Consider the following 20,631-nt stretch of genomic DNA (forward strand, 5'->3'; position numbering starts at 1 on the left):
TCTCTCTTTCCACATTCATTCTTTTAAAAAAAACATATTAAAATTTCTTGTCTGACTAAAATCCCTTCTCCAGTTCTCCTGGTGCTTATTTATACATATTTTATTTATTTAATCTCATTTTAGTGGGATTGTAAATGGAAGCAGTGATAAATACATGTGGTTGATCCTTAGAAATCCAGTTAATCTATTTTTCAGAATGCAATTGTAAGGTAGTCATTTGTCTTCATTTGTAAGTGAAGTTTTGTTTCCACCTATTCCTTCTTTTCATTTCCTTTATAATCTACCCCCTCCCATTTTATCTTATCCTTAATCATAGTACAAATAAAAAATAAATTTTTAAATCATGTATATTGTTTTTAAACCCATTCTAGCTTTATGAAGCAAATAAGGTTTAATATGTCTCTCTAAAGGAGGAAAAAAACTAAACTGAGATGTAATTAGATTCCAATATTTTTATTTTTAATGCACTTCATTCTTCCTGTGGGTCAGTGGTTCCAACTGTTAGTTCCCTCACATTGTAGCAGTATAGACAAAGTATAGCACCCTCACATTAGAGATTCATTTTGATGTGTTCCATAGGATTTTCCCCCCAAATCTCATAATTGCTTTCTTTTAGATAACTTAAATGGATTGACCATGGAGGGGGACGAAGGAAAGATTTCATCACCATATTTGCAGAAGAGTTTTAGATGATTCTTTTTGTTCTTTTTTTCATTTTCAGCACTCCTTGGAATTGGAGAAATGGTCATCATTTTTGACATCCAGTCTCTTACTAATCTATTCTAGTTCTCTCTCTGCCTTCAAAACAACCCTGTACTTCTTCCTGGCCATTAAAAAAAAAAGTCTACCACATTTTTTTCACAAGACATATATGACAGCCTTTCAGATATCTGAAATTAGCAATCATCATCCCCTTGAGCTATGTACCCTTTCTCCATTATAGAAACCAAACTGGAACAGAACCAAACTGGAACAGTATACTTTAAACATGGCCAAACCAGTATAGAAGAAAAAGGGCTTATTATCTTACTTGTTCTGGGTAATTCTTAACTCAGACTCAAATCAAATTTGGCTTTTTGATAGTTACACCACATAGAAGACTTACATTAAATTTTATTCCCTGTATCCCATCATCTTATTTATAATGTGCAATTATTGTTAAGCTTTCTTATTAAGAACTAATGGGTTTTTTGTGTGTCTATGTGTAAGAATTTGTTTGATTCAGCTAATGTTTATCTCTTGATTTCAGCCTGTTCTCTCAAACTTCAGAAATTATCTTTAGGGCACCTGGGTGGCATAGTCTGTTAGGTGTCAGACTCTTAATTTTGGCTAGGTCATGATCTCACTGTTGTGAGATCAAGCCCCATGTTGGGGTCCACACTGGGCATGTATCCTGCTTAAAATTCTCTCTCCCTCTGCCCTCACTCACTGGCTCTCTCTTTCTCTCTTCCCCCCTCTCTTGCAAAACAAGAAACTCTATTTAATTCATAACTCAGAAGATACTCTCCCATAGTCATGAATGCTTGCTTACAAACTTGAAGCATTAATGACAAAATTTAAGAGGAAAGGGTCAAAGATGAACCCCTGTGGATTATCACAGGGATGTCCATTCAAGCTGAAATCTATCCATCAGTCAATTCTATTTGACTCCAAGTAGTCCATCAGTGACATAAGCTTAATTGTACTATTTTTTCAACTGCTATTTCTTCTTTATGAAGGCATTTAAAAATAATTTAGATGTCTTGATAAAGTCTGTGATATTTCCTGATCTACCAGTCTAGTAAACTTTTTGTAAAATTTCTTAAGGTTAGTTTGGCATAATTTCTTCTTAGTGAATTCAGGCTGGATATCAGTGATTAGTGCTAATTTCTCTTAAAACATGTTTAATAATATATTCTAGGGAACTTTCAGTTTAATATGTCAGAGTAAGGACATCTTTTCTTCCTTCCTCTCTCTGGAACCAAGCAAATACTATTAGGAAAATGAGAAACAGAAACACAAACTCCAGTTTTGATGAAATGTGAAAGCATTTTTAACCTGATCCAAAAAAGTAAGGGCTCTCAAATGCAGTAAAAATTGGATCAGGGTAAAGACAACATTGAAGATGCCTGCTGTTCTGGATTTCAGGTCAAGAATAGAGTCCTAAAAAGTGAGTGGCATGACCTGAGTGAGGAAACAAATGACTCCCATTTGGAAACAAGATCAATTTTTAGGCTGGTAGTGAGAAAATCCTGAAACATTGTTTGACCACATATAGTGGCAGAGGAGGTAGAGAGTAGAAAAATTAAGGAATATTACACACATACACCTCTGTACCATACACAGAGGGCTTTCCTATATAACAGATGATGCTCAAATTAGTGTCAACTACTCAGTACTGTCCTACTCACTCTCTCAGTCCCTTCCCAAAATGATACTCTCACACACAGCAGGGCTAGTAAAGAATTCCCCCAATGCAACTTCAAGTAATAATTGAAAGCTAGCTAATATGGTACTAATACAAAATATGTTACAAAAAGAGGGGGAGGTGAAATGACCAATAAAGGATTTTGGAACAACATACAAAGCAAACATAACCATATAAAAATAAATCAACAAAGATCATAATATTAATTTAAGGGAAAAAATACTATCCCCAAAATCAAGGTGAATAGACACCTTGAATGGTCAGAGACATGGAAGAAAGGCTTGAGAAGAATGAGCGTAGTGAAGTGGAAAATCAGTTAAAAGTTCTTAGAGAAAAATAAGGAAGACAGAGCTCTATGATATGTATATATAATTTGTGCTTCTAGGAAGAGAACAGAACAAAGATATGTTTTAGGAAAACTTTAGGAAATTTTCATAAAGATAGTTGTTAATCTACAGGCTTCTTCTCAAACTATTCAAAAAAACAGAAATGGAAGGAATTCATTCTATGAGGCCAACATTACTGTGATTCCAAAACCAGGCACCACTAAAAAAGAGAACTACAGGCCAAGGCCAATATCCCAGATGAACACAGACACAAAAATCCTCAACAAAATACTAGCAAATCAATTCCAACACTACATTAAAAGAGTCATTCACCACGATGAAGTAGGATTTATTCCTGGCCTGCAAAGGTGGTTTAATATTTGCAAATCAGTCAATGTGAATCACCACATTAGTAAAAGAAAGGATAAGAACCATATGATCCTTTCAATACATGTAGAAAAAGCATTTGACAAAGTACAACACCCATTCACGATAAAAACCCTCAACAAAGTTGGGATAGAGGGAACACACCTGAACATAATAAAGGACATATATGAAAAACCCACAGCAAATATCATTGTCAATGGGGAAAAACTGAGAGCTTTTCCTGTATTGTCAGGAACAAGATATGGATGTCCACTCTCACCATGGTTATTAAATATAGTACTGGAATTCCTAGCCTTAGCAATCAAAAAACAAAAATAAAAGGCATACAAATCAGCAAGGAAGAAGTGAAATTTTCACTACTTGCAGATAGCATAATACCCTATAGAGAATATCCAAAGGACTGCACCAAAAATTGCTAGAACTGATACACAATTCAGTAAAGTCATAGGATACAAAATCAACATACAGAAATCTGTTGCATTTCCATATACCAATAATGAAGCAGCAGAAAAAGAAATTGAGGAATCAATCTCATTTAAAATTGCATGAAAACCATAAGACACCTAGGAAGAAACCTAACCAAAGAGGTAAAAGATCTGTATTCTTAGAACTATAAAACACTAATGGAAGAAATTGAAGTTGACACAAAGAAATGGAAAAACATTCCATGCTCATGGATCGGTTGAAATGTCCATACTACCCAAAGCAATCTACACATTTTATGCCATTCCTGTGTAAATACCACAACAATTTTTCACATGGCTAGAAAAAACAATCCTAAAATATGTATGGAACCACAAAAGACCCTGAATAACCAAAGAATCTTGAAGAAGAAAAGCAAAGCTGGAAGCATCACAATTCTGGATTTCAAGTAATATTACAAAGCTATAGTGATCAAAAGAGTATGGTACTGACACAAAAACAGACACATAGATCAGTGGAACAGAATATAAAACCCAGAAATGAACACAGAACTATATGGTCAGCTAATCTTTGACAAAGCAGGAAATAATATCTAATAGAAAAAAAAAAGACAGTCTCTTGAACAAATGATGTTGGCAAAACTGGACAGTGACATGCAGAAAAATAAACCTGGATCACTTTCTTATACCATCCACAAAAATAAACTCAAAATGAATGAAAGACTTAAGTGTAAGACAGGAAACTATCAAAATCCTAGAGAAGAACACAGGCAGTAACCTCTTTGACATCAGCTATAGCGACTTCTTACTAAATACGTCTCCTGAGGCAATGGAGACAAAAGCAAAAATAAACTATTGAGACTTCATCAAAATAAACAGCTCTGCACATCAAAGGAAATAATCAACAAAACTAAAAGGCAACCTATGGAATGGAAGAAGATATTTTCAAATGACATTTCTTATAATGGGTTATTATACGAAATCTATAAAGAACTTATCAAATTCAACTTCCCAAAAATAAATACTCCAGTTAAAAAAATTGAGAGAAGACATGGATAGACATTTTTCCAAAGAAGACAGATGGCCAAGACACATGAAAAGATGCTCAACATCACTCATCATCAGGAAAATACTAATCAAAACTACAATGAGATATCACCTCACGCCAGTCAGATGGCTAAAATTAACATCACAGGAAACAACAGATGTTGGCAAGGATGTGGTGGAGAAAAGGGAGCTCTCTTACACTGTGGGAATGCAAACTGGTGCAGCTGCTCTAGAAAACAGTATGGTTCCTCAAAAAGTTAAAAATAAAACTACCCTATGATCAAGCAATTGCACTACTAGGTATTTATGCCAAGGATATAAAAATACTGATTTTAAGGGATACATGCATTCTTTTATTTATAGCAGCATTATCAACAATAGCCAAATTATGGAAAGAACCTAAATGTCCATCAACTGATAAATGGATAAAAAGGTGTGGTGTATGCATATTACACACACACACACACACACACACACACACACACTATGGGATATTAGCCATAAAAAAGAACAAAATTTTGCCATTTGCAATGACGTGGATGGAGCTAGAGAGTATTATGCTACATGAAATAAGTCAGAGAAATACAAATATCATATGATTTCAATCATGTGGAAATTAAGAAATAAATCAGATGAATATTGTAGGGAGAAAGGGAGGCAAGCCAAGAAACAGACTCTTAATCATAGAGAACAAACTGATCATTACTGGAGAAGTGGGCGGGGGGTGAGTTAAATGGTTGATGGATATTAAAGAGGGCACTTGTGATGAGCACTGGGTCTTGTGTGTAAGTGATGAGTCACTAAATTCTACACCTGAAACTAATATTACACTGTATTTAACTAACTGGAATTTAAATAACTTGAAAAAAAACACATGCTGTCCTAAGAAAAAAATCATACAGATACACCAAGATATATCCTTGCAAAGTAATTGGAATTCTTAAATAAAAGGTACATTTGTATGGACTTCTAGGCCATAAAATCAAGTCCTCTATTACATAAGAGATTCTCAGTCTTGTCTTAAATTTCTTCCTAACAACATTCAGTGCTAGAATTGAGCATAGCAATCAATGTCTATATGGACATCAGAGAGAGAATGTGACCCATGAATTGTACAACATCCCAACTACAATTCAAGTATAAACACAATTGAAAGATAATTTTACACATGCAAGATAGTAGGAAATATGATTCCCATGAGCCCTTCTTAAAAAACTTCTAGAGACAGCTTTGAGGTAACTAAGCAATGAATGGAAAAATGGATAAAAGGACTATTTTGAGAAGATGGACCATTTAAATGTGGAACTATGACTAAACTATAGGAATTATGACTGCATAAAAGCATGTAAATTCTACAAACTTTAACAATGCAGAAATAGCATTATAACAAACAATAGTTGAGAAATGACAGGGACTGACAGAGAAGGTCAGAGGTAAAACAAGTATACTAATTTTCTCATGTCTTGAAGTGTGTAAGGGGTCAGTAGATCCTGTTCATAGATGACAAATCAATTATTAGATGGATAAATATATTTTAAGGATACAAAGGCAACAACTAGACTAAGTATAATAATAAAACCAGCCAAAATTTCCTATGATAGAGTGGATATAGTTACTAGAAATACGCTTATTTCTTCATAATTTACAGAAAGGAGTTAATGAATTCTATCTAAATAGTGAAAATCTATTCTAAAATTTTGCCAACTCACCAGTCTGTATTCTATGAAATATATCTTTTCCTCCAGTTTGAAAAATCTTCATTATCTTTTCTCTTCTCCATGATTCTTCATATTACTGGAATGGTTCTGGGACCACATCTGCCAGTTCTTTTTAGCATCTTTGGATAGTCTTCATCTAGATCTAGAGATCTGAACTCTTTTAAAGCAGCCAAGGACAATAATCTTGATTTCACAGTATTTATGTTTTATTCATACCAGCTATAGTTGGTTTATTGTTTTCTTTTCTTTTTACCTCCTTCCCATTTCTCCACCAATCCAACTAACATTTATTCAGCTTTTATTATGAATCAGGTACTGTGCAAGAATGTTGGCTAGTTAGAAAGATGATGCAGATAAGACCCTGCCCTCAAGATATTCAGTCTAGTGAGGAGGCAGATAAACAACTCTAATACAAATACAGGATTTTAATAATAGAAACACTCTTCCCCTACCACAATAAAAGCTAAAACTATCTGGGTGATTCTTAGAAAGATTCTATAGAGAAAATAGCATTTCATATGGATCTTGAAGAATGAATGGATCTTCCCCAGGCAGGAGAAAAAGAAAAGAAAATTCTAGGTAGAATGTAAAAAAAAAAAAAATAAGCAAACGTACAGAAGGAGTAATGATCACTTTAGTTTGACTATAATGAGAATATACTGAAAAGTGAGGAGCAGAGTTGGCCCTGGAGATTGTACACTTTTCTGAGTGGCTTTATAAATACAGTGTGTTCCCCTTGAGTTTAGTAGTATCATACTTAAGATTGGTCCCTCACCACAAGATGTCAACACTCCAAGATACCTACCCTCTTTTACCCCCAGCAAACACTCCACATTGCCAAGAAACACTCCAGTTGAGAATTGGATTGATGACCCCAGTGAATAGCACACAGCCTTGGCCAGTTCCCAAAGGCTGCAGGCTGCCCACTCCTGGTTCCAATACAGTTCTCTCAGGGAGTGCTTCCCAGCCCCCACCTTTGCTCTATCTCACCTTCATCTCCAGGGCCTCTGGCACCTTCTTGCCTTCCCAAGCCCAACTCCGCTTGGTGAAGTAGTTAACAGTGGCAAATTCAATCAGCGCAGAAAATACAAAGGCATAACAGACGGCTATGAACCAATCCATGGCCGTCGCGTATGCCACTTTAGGTAAGGAGTTTCTGGCACTGATACTCAAGGTGGTCATGGTGAGAACAGTGGTGACACCTGGGGAGAGAGAAAATGAGAACCAGTTGCCAGTGGAAGACATTTAGAGCATATGTGATGAGATCACCAACTTCCTACTTACAAGGAGGAGCTATACCCCACTCAAAATGACCCCCTTAAAGTAAAATACAGAGAATGTCAATGTGGGATGGTTCTACCTAGTTACTACCCCATCCTAGTTATCACAGGAATAGTAAGCTCCAGTAAAGCACTTTTAAATGTTGTCCTAGTCTCTGCTTAAACATTTCTATTGAAGAACAGGTAACCTATTTCATTGTAACAGAACTTTTTAATTAGAAAACCCTACCTTCATTAGAATACCTTCTTTAATTAGAAAACCTTCAGTCTGAGCTGAAACCTGCCTTCCTCTAACTCCTAGCCCACTGACTGATCTTAGAATCCTTTCTCTGGCAACACAGGAAAGAAAAGCCTGCTTCCTCCTCCTCTCTCCTTCAGGGAGTTGGAGATGGTGGCCATGATTCCTCGTGAATCTATTAATCTCCAGAATGACATGGCCACTTTCTTCTCTTGTTTCTCCTTCTTCCCTTCTGGTAGTTTTCTTTTGGAAAGCCCATAACTGAACTCAACACTCAGGATCTTCACTTCCCTTACTGTGGACAGTATTCTCCTAATACTGTAAAAAAAACACTGTAGGAAATGGTTCTTTAACTGCACCAAAGTCTTTGTACTATTGAGCTTTGTGAACAACCAAAGCTATTCCAATATCTATTTCTCTTTTTTTAAGTTTATTTATTTAGTATGAGTGGGGAAGGGGCAGAGGGAGGGAGGGAGGGAGAGAATCCCAAGCAGGCTCTATGCTGTCAGTACAGAGCCCAACATGGGGCTTGATCTCATGAACCATGAGATCATGACCTGAGCTGAAATCAAGAGTTGGGCATTTAACTAACTGAGACACCCAGGCAGCCCTCCAATATCTATTTCTTTTGAGTTTTTATCAAGCCAGGATTTCTTTAAATAAATTGATTCTTTTTCTTGGTGGCGTTATTAAACTAAATTTAAGATTTCCTTTTATTCACTTTTAAATTCTATTAAAATCATTTTTCTAATCTTCATTTTATATATACATATGAGCTATATAGTGTTGCGGCTAACGAGTGAGATTTACAGACAAATTGATAATAGGCTGACATTCTGGCAATTCCACTTACTGGTAATATACCTTGAACAAGGTGATATATCCCACAAAGCCTGTTTTATCATGTGTAAACTGTGTGTGATCTTACCAGCCTCAGAAATTTGTTTGGGGTTCCAGTGAGATGATGTTTATAAAGCCCATAACACAATATCTGGTAAAGAGTAAGCACTCAAGAAATAGTAGCTTCTATAATTAACATTACTCTTATTTTCACTGTTGTTAATAATATTGTCATAATTATATGATTAATTATAGTGGTATAATTATAAACAAATTTTAAACAATAACACTATAATAATAATTTTATAATTGTTAGCAATAGTATTCTAGCCTCAAATACCTGCACTAGAAGTTAGAAGTCCCGAGTTCTGCCACTTACTTGTTTCATATCTTTGGCAATTTATTTGATCTCTCTGTGCATCCGTTCTGCCTATCTATGAATATTTCCTAAGTCTCTATACCCTAGAATTTTGACAAGATACTTGTTATACCCAAAATCATCCAGATTTGAGGACAGGGGAGTAGTCAGACCTTCTTTCTGAGTGTTGGCATGCTCAAGAGGATAGGGAATGTAAGTCTGGGTCAAATAGGGCATAGAAAGAAGTCCTAATGTGGTGAGAGATATTATATAGAAAAGCAAGCAAATAAGGCCTATCTATTAACTCTACCCAGAGAGTCAGCCATGTGTGCTGCAGCCTCTTGGGCCTTCTTTCACATCTTGCTCCCTCAAGTACCTTACTTATACGTTTGCTATATAAATGGAAATCCAGACTGGAAAAGACTTAGTACAGTTTCAACAGAGAGATCCTAAGGAAGCACCTTTGTACAAACTAGGTAGTCAGCAAGGCTGATTGGCAAAACCAAATTTTAATCCCTATCAGGAATCAGCCACATAGCCAGTACCTATTAACAATCTATCTGAGTATGTTACCTGGTAAGTTCTGGGACTGAACCCAAGGCTCAGTAATCCTCTGACCACACTAAGCAAGGAGTGATTCATGGGAGAAACAAGCTACCTTACTTATGGTTATTAGCAAATGCAGTTGTCTACCCTGGCACAGTCATAGCAGTGTGCCTATGCATGGATGGAGAGAACTATACTGCAACATAAGTGTTTCTGTATCATATCTCAGTAGAGATTTTTGCATTTTAGCCTCTAGAGCTTCATTAGAATAGTCATCTTGTGAAGAATTCTTAGCTAGTCAGCTGGTAGGATCCTCAATCAAACATTTACATTTTGTGGATGAACAATGAGGTTTGGCATTTTAAGAGATCCAGTCTTACCACCCAGTGCTTCTCTTTCAAGACTCTTCTAGAAAGTATTTTGTGACTTCCCCACCTCACTTCCATGAGCACTTCTAAAAATCTAGGACACTTCTTTGAGAACACATGTCTGTCTGTACTACCAAAGCAGGAATTGCTTGAGAATAGGGATCATGAGTAATCTGTCTCTATCCCCTCAACCCTGAATACATACCTGGGACAGAGTAAGCCCCTAGTACATGTGTGATGAATGAAACTGCTCTACCCTCCCTGGCCTCAGATAACTACTCCTCTGTTTTCTTTCAGTATGGTTAGATTTTTTTCCCTTAGAGTTTCATACATATCATATAGTATGTACTCATTTGTGTTTGGCTTTCCTCACTTAGCATAGTATTCTTTAAATTCACTCATGTTGTTGCATCTATCTTTAGTTCATTCCTGTTAATTTCAGAGTAGCATTCCACTGCATTGATATAACAATTTGTCCATTCACCTATTAATGGACATCTGGACTATTTCTAATGTTCAACTATTATGAATGAAGCTTCTGGGAAGATTTACATATAAGTCTTTGTGTGAGCATATGTTTTCATTTTTCCTAGAAAACACTTAGAGATGCAACTACATGATTATATTGTAAGTAAACCTTAACTATAGGAGACTGCCAAACAGCTTTTTAAAGTGCATGTACCATTTAACATTCCCGTTAGATGTATGAGTTTCAGTCAGCATGAACCTTTGACTTATGAAAATTTAATATTAATTGGTAGCTTTACACATTTCACTGACAATGAAAGTCCTTAGAACACCTTATCTCCATCTCAACTTACATACACTGCATTAAGGTCTAGTCTTTTATTCTAAATATGTCATATACCCAATAAGCTGCTGTTATTATTTTATACATTCAATTGTCATTTACCATTCCCCATATATTTATTATTTTCATTGTTAAAATGCATCTTAAACCTTCCTTCTTGGATAATTTTACTTTTTCTTAAAGAACTCTTAGTGAGGGTTTGACAATAATGAACTCTTAATTTTATTTTTTTATCTGAAAAGGTCTTTATTGTTTCTATTGAAGTCAGCTGGTAATCTATTTATCATTATTTTAAAGGCAATGTGTTTTTCTAGACTACTTTAAAGATTTTCCTCTTTGTTTCCAAAAGTTTCATTATAATGTGTCTCTGTTTATGTCTTTTAATTTATCCTCCTTAGGTGCATAGAGCTTTTTGTAATTGTGCATTTATGTCCTTTATCAGGTTTGGACAGCGTTCAGCCATTATCTCTTCAAAAAATTGCTTCTATACCATTCTCTCATTTTCCTTCTACGATTCCATTATGTCTGTGTTAGATCTTCTCAATAAATCATATATTATTTCTCTGTCTTCTGCATTTTACATATTTTTGCCTTTCTGGGCCTCATTCTAGATATTTTTTTCAGTTAATGGGTTCTCCCTTCAAGTATATCTAAACCACTGATTTTTTAATCTGTATTTTCCTGTTTTAGAATTTCTAGTTTGCTTGTTCTCTCACATGTGCTTTTTCTCTCTACCTAAACACACTGTTTATATAATAGAATTCTTATATTAGTTTCACCTACTTGAACGTGTTCATCATAGCTATTTTAAAGTTTGATAACTATCTGAAGTTCTATTAGGTCAGTATTTTTAATTGGGTTATACATTATATACAATAAAATAAAAGTAGATTTTTGTACATTTCTTTTTTATGTTGTACATTTCAAAGTGGGCAAACATATACAGTTATATCACTACTACCCAATGAAGATATAGAATATTCTACTTTACCAATAAGTTCTCTTATACCCATTTTCAGTGAATCCACCACCCCAGAGGAAGAACTGCTTTGGTTTCTAACAGCATAGCTTAGTTTTGCCTGTTTTGGAATTTCATATAAATGAAATCATATATTATGTACTATTTTGTGCCTGGATTCTTAGTTTGACATAATTTTTGAGATCCACCTATATTGTTATGTGAATCAATAGTTGTAAATTCACTGTATGAATATGCCACAATATAAACACACATTCACTTGTTGATGTGCATCTGGATGTTTTTCCAATTTGGGATTTTATGAATAAAGCTATTATGAACATTCTTGTATAAGCCTTTTATAGATATATACTATGGATATATATATTTTCATATCACTTGGGTATGAAGTGAAATACTTAAATTTTAGGGCAAATATATTTTTACCTTTTAAGAAATAGCCAAACATTTTCCCAAGTGATTGTTCCATTTTACAACCTCACCAGCAGTGTGTGAGAGTTCCATTTGCTCCTCAATCTCACAAATATTTGCAATTGTCGTTCTGTTTTAGTTTTAGCCACTCTAGTGTTTATAAAGTAATGTCTCCATGTGGCTTTTATATTTTCCTGATACAAAATGATATTAAGTATATTTTCATGTTCTTATGGGGTGTTTGCATATATTCTTGGTGAAATGTCTTTTCATGTATTTTTCCAATATTTAAAATTAGATTCTTTATATTTTTATCACTGAATTATAGGATCTCCTTATATTTTTTGAATAGATGCTTTGTCAGATCTGTACATATATAAAATATATTCTTCCAGTCTATGGCTTGCCTTTTCATTTTTTTACTGCTATTCTTTGATGAGTGGAAATTTTTAATTTTGACAAAGTCCAATTCTTTTATTCTTATTTTTTTTGTACACTAAGGAATTTCTGCATTCCAAAGGTTACAAAGACATTGTCTTATATTTAGTTCTAAGAGAATGACATTTTTAGCTTTTATATTTAAACCTATATCAATCAAATTAATTCTCTGTAATGCCATCTGTGTCATGAATCAAGTTTTCATATATGTGGGCCTACTTTTACTCTCTCTGTAGTGTTTATTTTTCTTTCCCTTATGCCTATAACACACTGTTTTAATTACTATAGCTTTTTAATCATTTTTGGCATCTCATGGGGCAAGTCCCTCCACTTTGTTCTTCTTATTTAGGAGGATATTGGCTATTCTTGGCTCTTCGTTCTATCATAAAAATTCTGCAATCACTTTTTAAATTAATGTGTTAATATAAAATTTCGAAGTTTTTACATCAATGCAGTGAGTGTAAATATGAACTCTAAACTCATGTGAGGCCAAGTTTAAATTAAAAAAATAAATTCTTAAGGAATCCTATATTTTACACAGATCCCTGGCCAAAATAGACATGCCTCCTTATTGTCTCCCTGATTACTGTATTTTTCTGGTGCTCTTTCTAGGGTATAACCCTTAAATGGTATTAGATTGATGAGATGAATCCTTGTATTCGTCCCCTATGGTTTATGTAAAAAAAAAAAAAAAAACCCACAAATTTAGTGGCTTAAAACAACACAAATATTTTTTCTTACACTTTTGGAGGTCATAAGTCTGGCAGTTTTATGGGCCTTCTCCTCTTTCAAAGCCAACGGCAGAGCATCTTCAAATTTCTTCAGCTTTTTTCATCAAACTGCCTTCTGCTCTGTAGTCAAATATCTCTCTGCCTCCCTCTTATAAGGACACTTGTGATTATATTTAGGGCCCATCCAGATAATCCAGGATAATCTCTCCATCTCAAGATCTTTAATTTAGTGCACATCTGCAACACCCCTTTTGCTATATAGGGTAACATTCACAGATTCCAGAGATTAAGACATGGATATATTCGGGGGACATTATTTAGTCTACCACAGCCCTAGTTCTAATCCTAAACTTCACTCAGGCTCAGAGCCTTTCTTGTGTAACCTTAAAACTCAGAGCCTTATTGCGGCACCTGGGTGGCTTCATCGATTTAGTGTCCCACTCTTGGTTTCAGCTCAGGTCATGATCTCAGGGTTTTGTGGGTTGAGCCCTGCATCGGGCTCTGTGCTGACAGAGCAGACCCTTCTTCAGATTCTCTCCCTAAATCTCTGTCCCTCCCCCACTTGCTCTCTCTCTCTCACTCTTGCTCTTTCTCACTCTATCTCTCTCCATCTCCCTCCCTCCCTCCAAATAAATAAATTTAAAAAACCCCAAAACTCTTATTTACCAAGACTAGTAGTCTATCTACCCATCTTCCAACTATAACAGTATCAGCTCATGTGACTAACATTCCAATTTTTAGTTCCCTCTTTCATTTGGGCCCCTGAGCATTTCCTTTAATTTCTTATCATTTCACATATTTAAAAAGAATATTTTCCATGTTTTATCTAACTTTTCTAGAATTTTGTGGAGGGAGATTTTCAGGGTATCTAGTTTGTTATATTTCTAAAAATCAGTGACTCCTATATAGATTCTGCTCCCTCCACTTCACCAGAACTGTTGTTGTGCATGCCTCACAGCCACCACTACTATGGAGGCAGGTTAGTAGACTAAAAAGAGTGAATATTTGTCTCCTAAAAATGTTTACAGTGGGGAAAACAGGCAGAAAATGTTCTATATGTTTAAGTCTTCAAGGAGAAAATGCTAATAATATGCAAATCTCTTTTAGACATCGGTAAATTTATATTAAAGAAAATTTTCCTGATTGTAGGTACTATTGAAAAACCCTTCAAGCTTTGTGTACCCTTTACTGATAATTTGCAATTTAAAAAAGCTAGAGGAGAAACATCAATGTCAGATGCTTATAGAAAAAAAAAAGGATCATAAAAAAACACCCAGTCCACTTCTTTGTTGTCAACTTAGTTTCTCACTTCCAACCTTCTCCAGCTCTGCCCACTAATTTTCTCTCTTTTACACTGAAGGCTCAGTCCCTCCCCAGTTCCAAAAGCAAACTTGACTGAGACAGGAAGCATTTAATAAACTTCCTACTCCAACATTCTTTTTATAAAAATTTATTTTAATGTTTATTTTTGAGAGAGAGATATCATGAGCAGGGGAGAGGCAGAGAGAGAGACTGAAACAAAGAATCCGAAGCAGACTCTAGGCTCTGAGCTGTCAGCACGGAGCCTGAAGCGAACCTCGAAGTCATGAGCTGTGAGATCATGACCTGAGCCGAAGGTGGACGCTCAACCAACTGAGCCACCCAGGAGCCCCCAACACTCTTCTTATTCCCACTTTTTTGTTAAGAACTCAGTTGCCTGAAATACGAGGACCTGATGACTCACTTACCAATGCTAGGCCCAGGCATTGCTTCCATCCTCTTTCCATATCCCAACCTGACAGTCCATCATAAGACTTAGCAAATGCCCTCACCTCCCCATTCTCCATAAAACAACACTCACCAAAGACCGTGCGGGCAGGGACAGACTCTCTGTTGAGCCAGAAAGACACTTGTGACAGAATGACAGTCATGATACATGGCAAGTAGGTCTGGATCACAAAGTAGCCAATTTTTCGCTTGAGATGGAAGTGGGTTGTCATGACGACATATTCTCCTGTAGAGAGTAAAATTAGGCAATATGTAGCTGAATAAACATTGTTAAATCAAGGTGGGCCCCAATTCAGTTCACCAAGCTCTTTAACCGTATAGTCAGAACAAGACATTCCAGCACCTACCAAGTTCACATAACCATATCTCTTTAATAATCATGAAGCAGTGCTTTTGTGTGAAAATATATGCTAATACTATACCAACACAGCTTGCTCAGAGCAATTTTGACACAGATTCATTCAAATACATTAGTGTATTCATTTAAATAATAATAAATATCATTCTTTTCTATAGCATTTGCTTTGTGATTGGCACTCTTCTAGCGCTTTAACATTCTTAACATACTTAATGATTACAAAAATGCTATAAGGTGGATACTATTGTTATCCTCATTTTATAGTCCAATAAACTCAGGCAAAGAGAGATTGAACAACTTAAGCATGGTTTTCCAGCTACTAAGCAGCGGAGCCTGAATTAAAACGTCATATGGGTGGGCTCCACCATTTATGCTTTTTAACCATTCTGCTCTTTTGTTTGAATGGACTTATAGGGTTAGAACCAAAAGTTCATATAGCAGAATGTGGGTTAGCCTAGATCACCCCACTCCAAAACAAGCATGAGCACTTATTGAACTCTTACTATGTGCCAAACAATTTTGAGTGTTTGTGGAATATTAACTTTACACCCTCCCAACAACACTGTAAGGTAGATTATCAATTATTTATCAGTCTTAATGGATCTGTCAGCAGCATTTTCCATAGATGAGCACTCCATCCTCCTGGAATGACTCTCTTCACCAAACTTCTAGGTCATGACACTCTTCTGGTTTCCTTCCTATCTTTCCAGTCCACTTTGCTGGTTCCTTCAACTTTCTAAACACTTGAGGATGTCAGGACTCAATACTTATCCTATTTTCTGCCTCACTCACTTCCTTGGCATTCTCATCCAGCCTGTCTTTAAATAATATCTTCTTCCTAGGCTTCCTACTTGTTATGGGTTGAATTGTGTACCCCAGAAAGATATGGTGAAGTACTAACCCTGAGTACTTCAGAATGTAACCTTTATTTTTTTTCATTTTTTAAAAATTTTTCAATATATGAAATTTATTGTCAAATTGGTTTCCATACAACATACAACACCCAGTGCTTATCCCAAAAGGTGCCCTCCTCAATACCCATCACCCACCCTCCCCTCCCTCCCACCCCCCATCAACCCTCAGTTTGTTCTCAGTTTTTAAGAGTCTCTTATGCTTTGGCTCTCTCCCACTCTAACCTCTTTTTTTTCCCCCCTTCCCCTCGCCCATGGGTTTCTGTTAAGTTTCTCAGGATCCACATAAGAGTGAAAACATATGGTATCTCTCTTTCTCTGTATGGCTTATTTCACTTAGCATCACACTCTCCAGTTCCATCCACGTTGCTAGAAAGGGCCATATTTCATTCTTTCTCATTGCCACATAGTACTCCATTGTGTATATAAACCACAATTTCTTTATCCATTCATCAGTTGATGGACATTTAGGCTCTTTCCATAATTTGGCTATTGTTGAGAGTGCTGCTATAAACATTGGGGTACAAGTGCCCCTATGCATCAGTACTCCTGTATCCCTTGGGTAAATTCCTAGCAGTGCTATTGCTGGGTCATAGGGTAGGTCTATTTTTAATTTTTTGAGGAACCTCCACACTGTTTTCCAAAGCAGCTGCACCAATTTGCATTCCCACCAACAGTGCAAGAGGGTTCCCGTTTCTCCACATCCTCTCCAGCATCTATAGTCTCCTGATTTGTTCATTTTGGCCACTCTGACTGGCGTGAGGTGATATCTGAGTGTGGTTTGGATTTGTATTTCCCTGATGAGGAGCGACGTTGAGCATCTTTTCATGTGCCTGTTGGCCATCCGGATGTCTTCTTTAGAGAAGTGTCTATTCATGTTTTCTGCCCATTTCTTCACTGGGTTATTTGTTTTTCGGGTGTGGAGTTTGGTGAGCTCTTTATAGATTTTGGATATTAGCCCTTTGTCTGATATGTCATTTGCAAATATCTTTTCCCATTCCGTTGGTTGCCTTTTAGTTTTGTTGGTTGTTTCCTTTGCTGTGCAGAAGCTTTTTATCTTCATAAGGTCCCAGTAATTCATTTTTGCTTTTAATTCTCTTGCCTTTGGGGATGTGTCGAGTAAGAGATTGCTACGGCTGAGGTCAGAGAGGTCTTTTCCTGCTTTCTCCTCTAGGGTTTTGATGGTTTCCTGTCTCACATTCAGGTCCTTTATTCATTTTGAGTTTATTTTTGTGAATGGTGTGAGAAAGTGGTCTAGTTTCAACCTTCTGCATGTTGCTGTCCAGTTCTCCCAGCACCATTTGTTAAAGAGACTGTCTTTTTTCCATTGGATGTTCTTTCCTGCTTTGTCAAAGATAAGTTGGCCATACATTTGTGGGTCTAGTTCTGGTGTTTCTATTCTATTCCATTGGTCTATGTGTCTGTTTTTGTGCCAATACCATGCTGTCTTGATGATGACAGCTTTGTAGTAGAGGCTAAAGTCTGAGATTGTGATGCCTCCTACTTTGGTCTTATTCTTCAGAATTACTTTGGCTATTTGGGGCCTTTTGTGGTTCCATATGAATTTTAGGATGGCTTGTTCTAGTTTCGAGAAGAATGCTGGTGCAATTTTGATTGGGATTGCATTGAATGTGTAGATAGCTTTGGGTAGTATTGACATTTTGACAATATTTATTCTTCCAATCCATGAGCAGGGAATGTCTTTCCCCTGAGATCAGGAACACGACAGGGATGCCCACTCTCACCGCTGTTGTTTAACATAGTGTTAGAAGTGCTAGCATCAGCAATCAGACAACAAAAGGAAATCAAAGGCATCAAAATTGGCAAAGATGAAGTCAAGCTTTCACTTTTTGCAGATGACATGATACTATACATGGAAAATCCGATAGACTCCACCAAAAGTCTGCTAGAACTGATACATGAATTCAGCAAAGTTGCAGGATACAAAATCAATGTACAGAAATCAGTTGCATTCTTATACACTAATAATGAAGCAACAGAAAGACAAATAAAGAAACTGATCCCATTCACAACTGCACCAAGAAGCATAAAATACCTAGGAATAAATCTAACCAAAGATGTAAAAGATCTGTATGCTTAAAACTATAGAAAGCTTATGAAGGTAATTGAAGAAGATATAAAGAAACAGAATGTAACCTTTAGAAATAGGGTTGTTGCAAGTATAATTAGTTAAAATGAGGTCATACTGGAGTAGGATGGTCCCTAATACACTATGACCGATGTTTATATAAAAAGAAGACAGACACACACAGGGAAATGTATGATGACATGTGATGACAGAGACGGAGATTGGAGAGATACATCCACTAGCCAGGGAACCCCCAAAATTGCTAGCAACCATCACTGATTTCTCTCTCTCCTTCCTTCTTTCATGTATGCATCTGTGTGTGCACACACAGATACCCAACCAATCAGCAAACCCTGAGAGTTCTTTCTTCAAAATATTCATAATTTAACCACTTCTCACTACCTCTACTACTACCTCTCTAGTGTAAGCTACCATCATCTTGTACTTAGATACTGTAATAGCTTTATAATTGGTCTTGGCCCCTTCAATGTATTCATAGCACAGCAAAAGGACCCTATTGAAACATAAATCAAATTTTATCTCTCTTTTGCTTAAGACTCCAGGCGCTTGCCATCTCTCAAAGAGTTAAAAAAAGTGAATTTCCCCCAAAATAGTCCCCAAATAGACCCATGCAATCTTATTCCTCTACTATTTTACTTTATTAGAGCTTCTTACTTTTCATCTCTCCCTTTGCCGACATTTGGTTTTGGCAGTTCTCCCATGAGGCAATTTCCCACTTTCCTACCCCACCCACTCCCTTGTACCTAAGTGTAGAAAGCAGCATCTGGTCATACAAAGCTCAATGCACAATCCATATTGTGTGTGTATTCACATTTCAACTTGTTTATGTGAACATGGAAAATACAAATTGGCTTATTATTATTATTACTTTTTTTAATATGAAATTTTTGTCAAATTGGTTTCCATACAATACCCAGTGTTCATCCCAACAGGTGTCCTCCTCAATACCCATTACCCACCCTCCCCTCCCATCTACCCCCCCATCAGCCCTCAGTTTGTTCTCAGTTTTTAAGAGTCTCTTATGTTTTGGCTCCCTCCCTCTCTAACTTTTTTTTTTCCTTCCCTTCACCCATGGTCTTCTGTTAAGTTTCTCAGGATCCACATAAGAGTGAGAACATATGGTATCTGTCTTTCTCTGTATGACTTATTTCACTTAGCATCACACTCTCCAGTTCCATCCACATTGCTACAAAAGGCCATATTTCGTTCTTTCTCATTGCCACGTAGTATTCCATTGTGTATAGAAACCACAATTTCCTTATCCATTCATCAGTTGATGGACACTTAGGCTCTTTCCGTAATTTGGCTATTGTTGAAAGTGCTGCTATAACTATTGGGGTGCAAGTGCCCCTAGGCATCAGCACTCCTGTATCCCTTAGGTAAATTCCTAGCAGTGCTATTGCTGGGTTGTAGGGTAGATCTATTTTTAATTTTTTGAGGAACCTCCACACTGTTTTCCAGAGTAGCTGCACCAGTTTGCATTCCCACCAACAGTGCAAGAGGGTTCCCATTTCTCCATATTCTCTCCAGCACCTATAGTCTCCTGACTTGTTCATTTTAGCCACTCTGACTGGCATAAGGTGGGATCTGAGTGTGGTTTTGATTCAGTTTGGCTTATTGTTAACTTAGCAATGAATTCTCATACGAAATTATAGAATGTGTTATTCATTATGATTTTTGAGTTTCTTTTTTTCTCTTTCCTCTTTCAGTCCTTTTATTTCTGCCTTTGTTCTTCACACTCTCCTGCTCTCATCTTATCCCCCTCTGCTGTCTGTTTTCATTTCTATTCCTTTCTCTCCCTCTTCTTCCCTTCAGTCTCTCTCTCTCCACTGAAAATGCTTTGAATACTTATTTTTAATGAGATTTGGACTTTGATTAGCTAGGGCAATTTTCCCCTTCTCCATCTTAGTCTCACACCTCCAAACTCCTGTCTATTAATCCTGTATCTGATCATGTGGAATATTTAGTGTATAAAATATGTAATAAATACTGTTCATAAATTAGTTGTATTTTGTAGATCTCTTAAAGCGAGTAGATTTTACAAAAACTTATCAAATTAGCCATTTGTTTTAAATAACTGAATTTATTTTCTTCAATCTTATTTTTCTAGCCTTCTTTCTTTCAATTTCTGTCTTCCTGTTTTATTTCCAAAGTAGCAAAGAGCATGCCGAAGATGAA

General features: G+C 36.3%; 1 protein-coding gene across 1 annotated transcript in view; it reads right to left on the minus strand.

Moving 5' to 3' along the window:
• GABRA3 (gamma-aminobutyric acid type A receptor subunit alpha3) overlaps positions 1-20,631 on the minus strand; it is a 103,025-nt gene that overhangs the window by 16,650 nt on the left and 65,744 nt on the right. The window contains exons 6-7 of the mRNA XM_042973981.1: positions 15,148-15,300; positions 7,298-7,509 (exon numbers count right to left, since the gene is read on the minus strand). Of these exons, the coding sequence (XP_042829915.1) occupies positions 7,298-7,509; positions 15,148-15,300 (365 nt within the window). The remainder of the gene's footprint in view (positions 1-7,297; positions 7,510-15,147; positions 15,301-20,631) is intronic.

The sequence above is a fragment of the Panthera tigris genome, chromosome X (assembly GCF_018350195.1).
Source record: "Panthera tigris isolate Pti1 chromosome X, P.tigris_Pti1_mat1.1, whole genome shotgun sequence".
Lineage (NCBI taxonomy): Eukaryota > Metazoa > Chordata > Mammalia > Carnivora > Felidae > Panthera > Panthera tigris.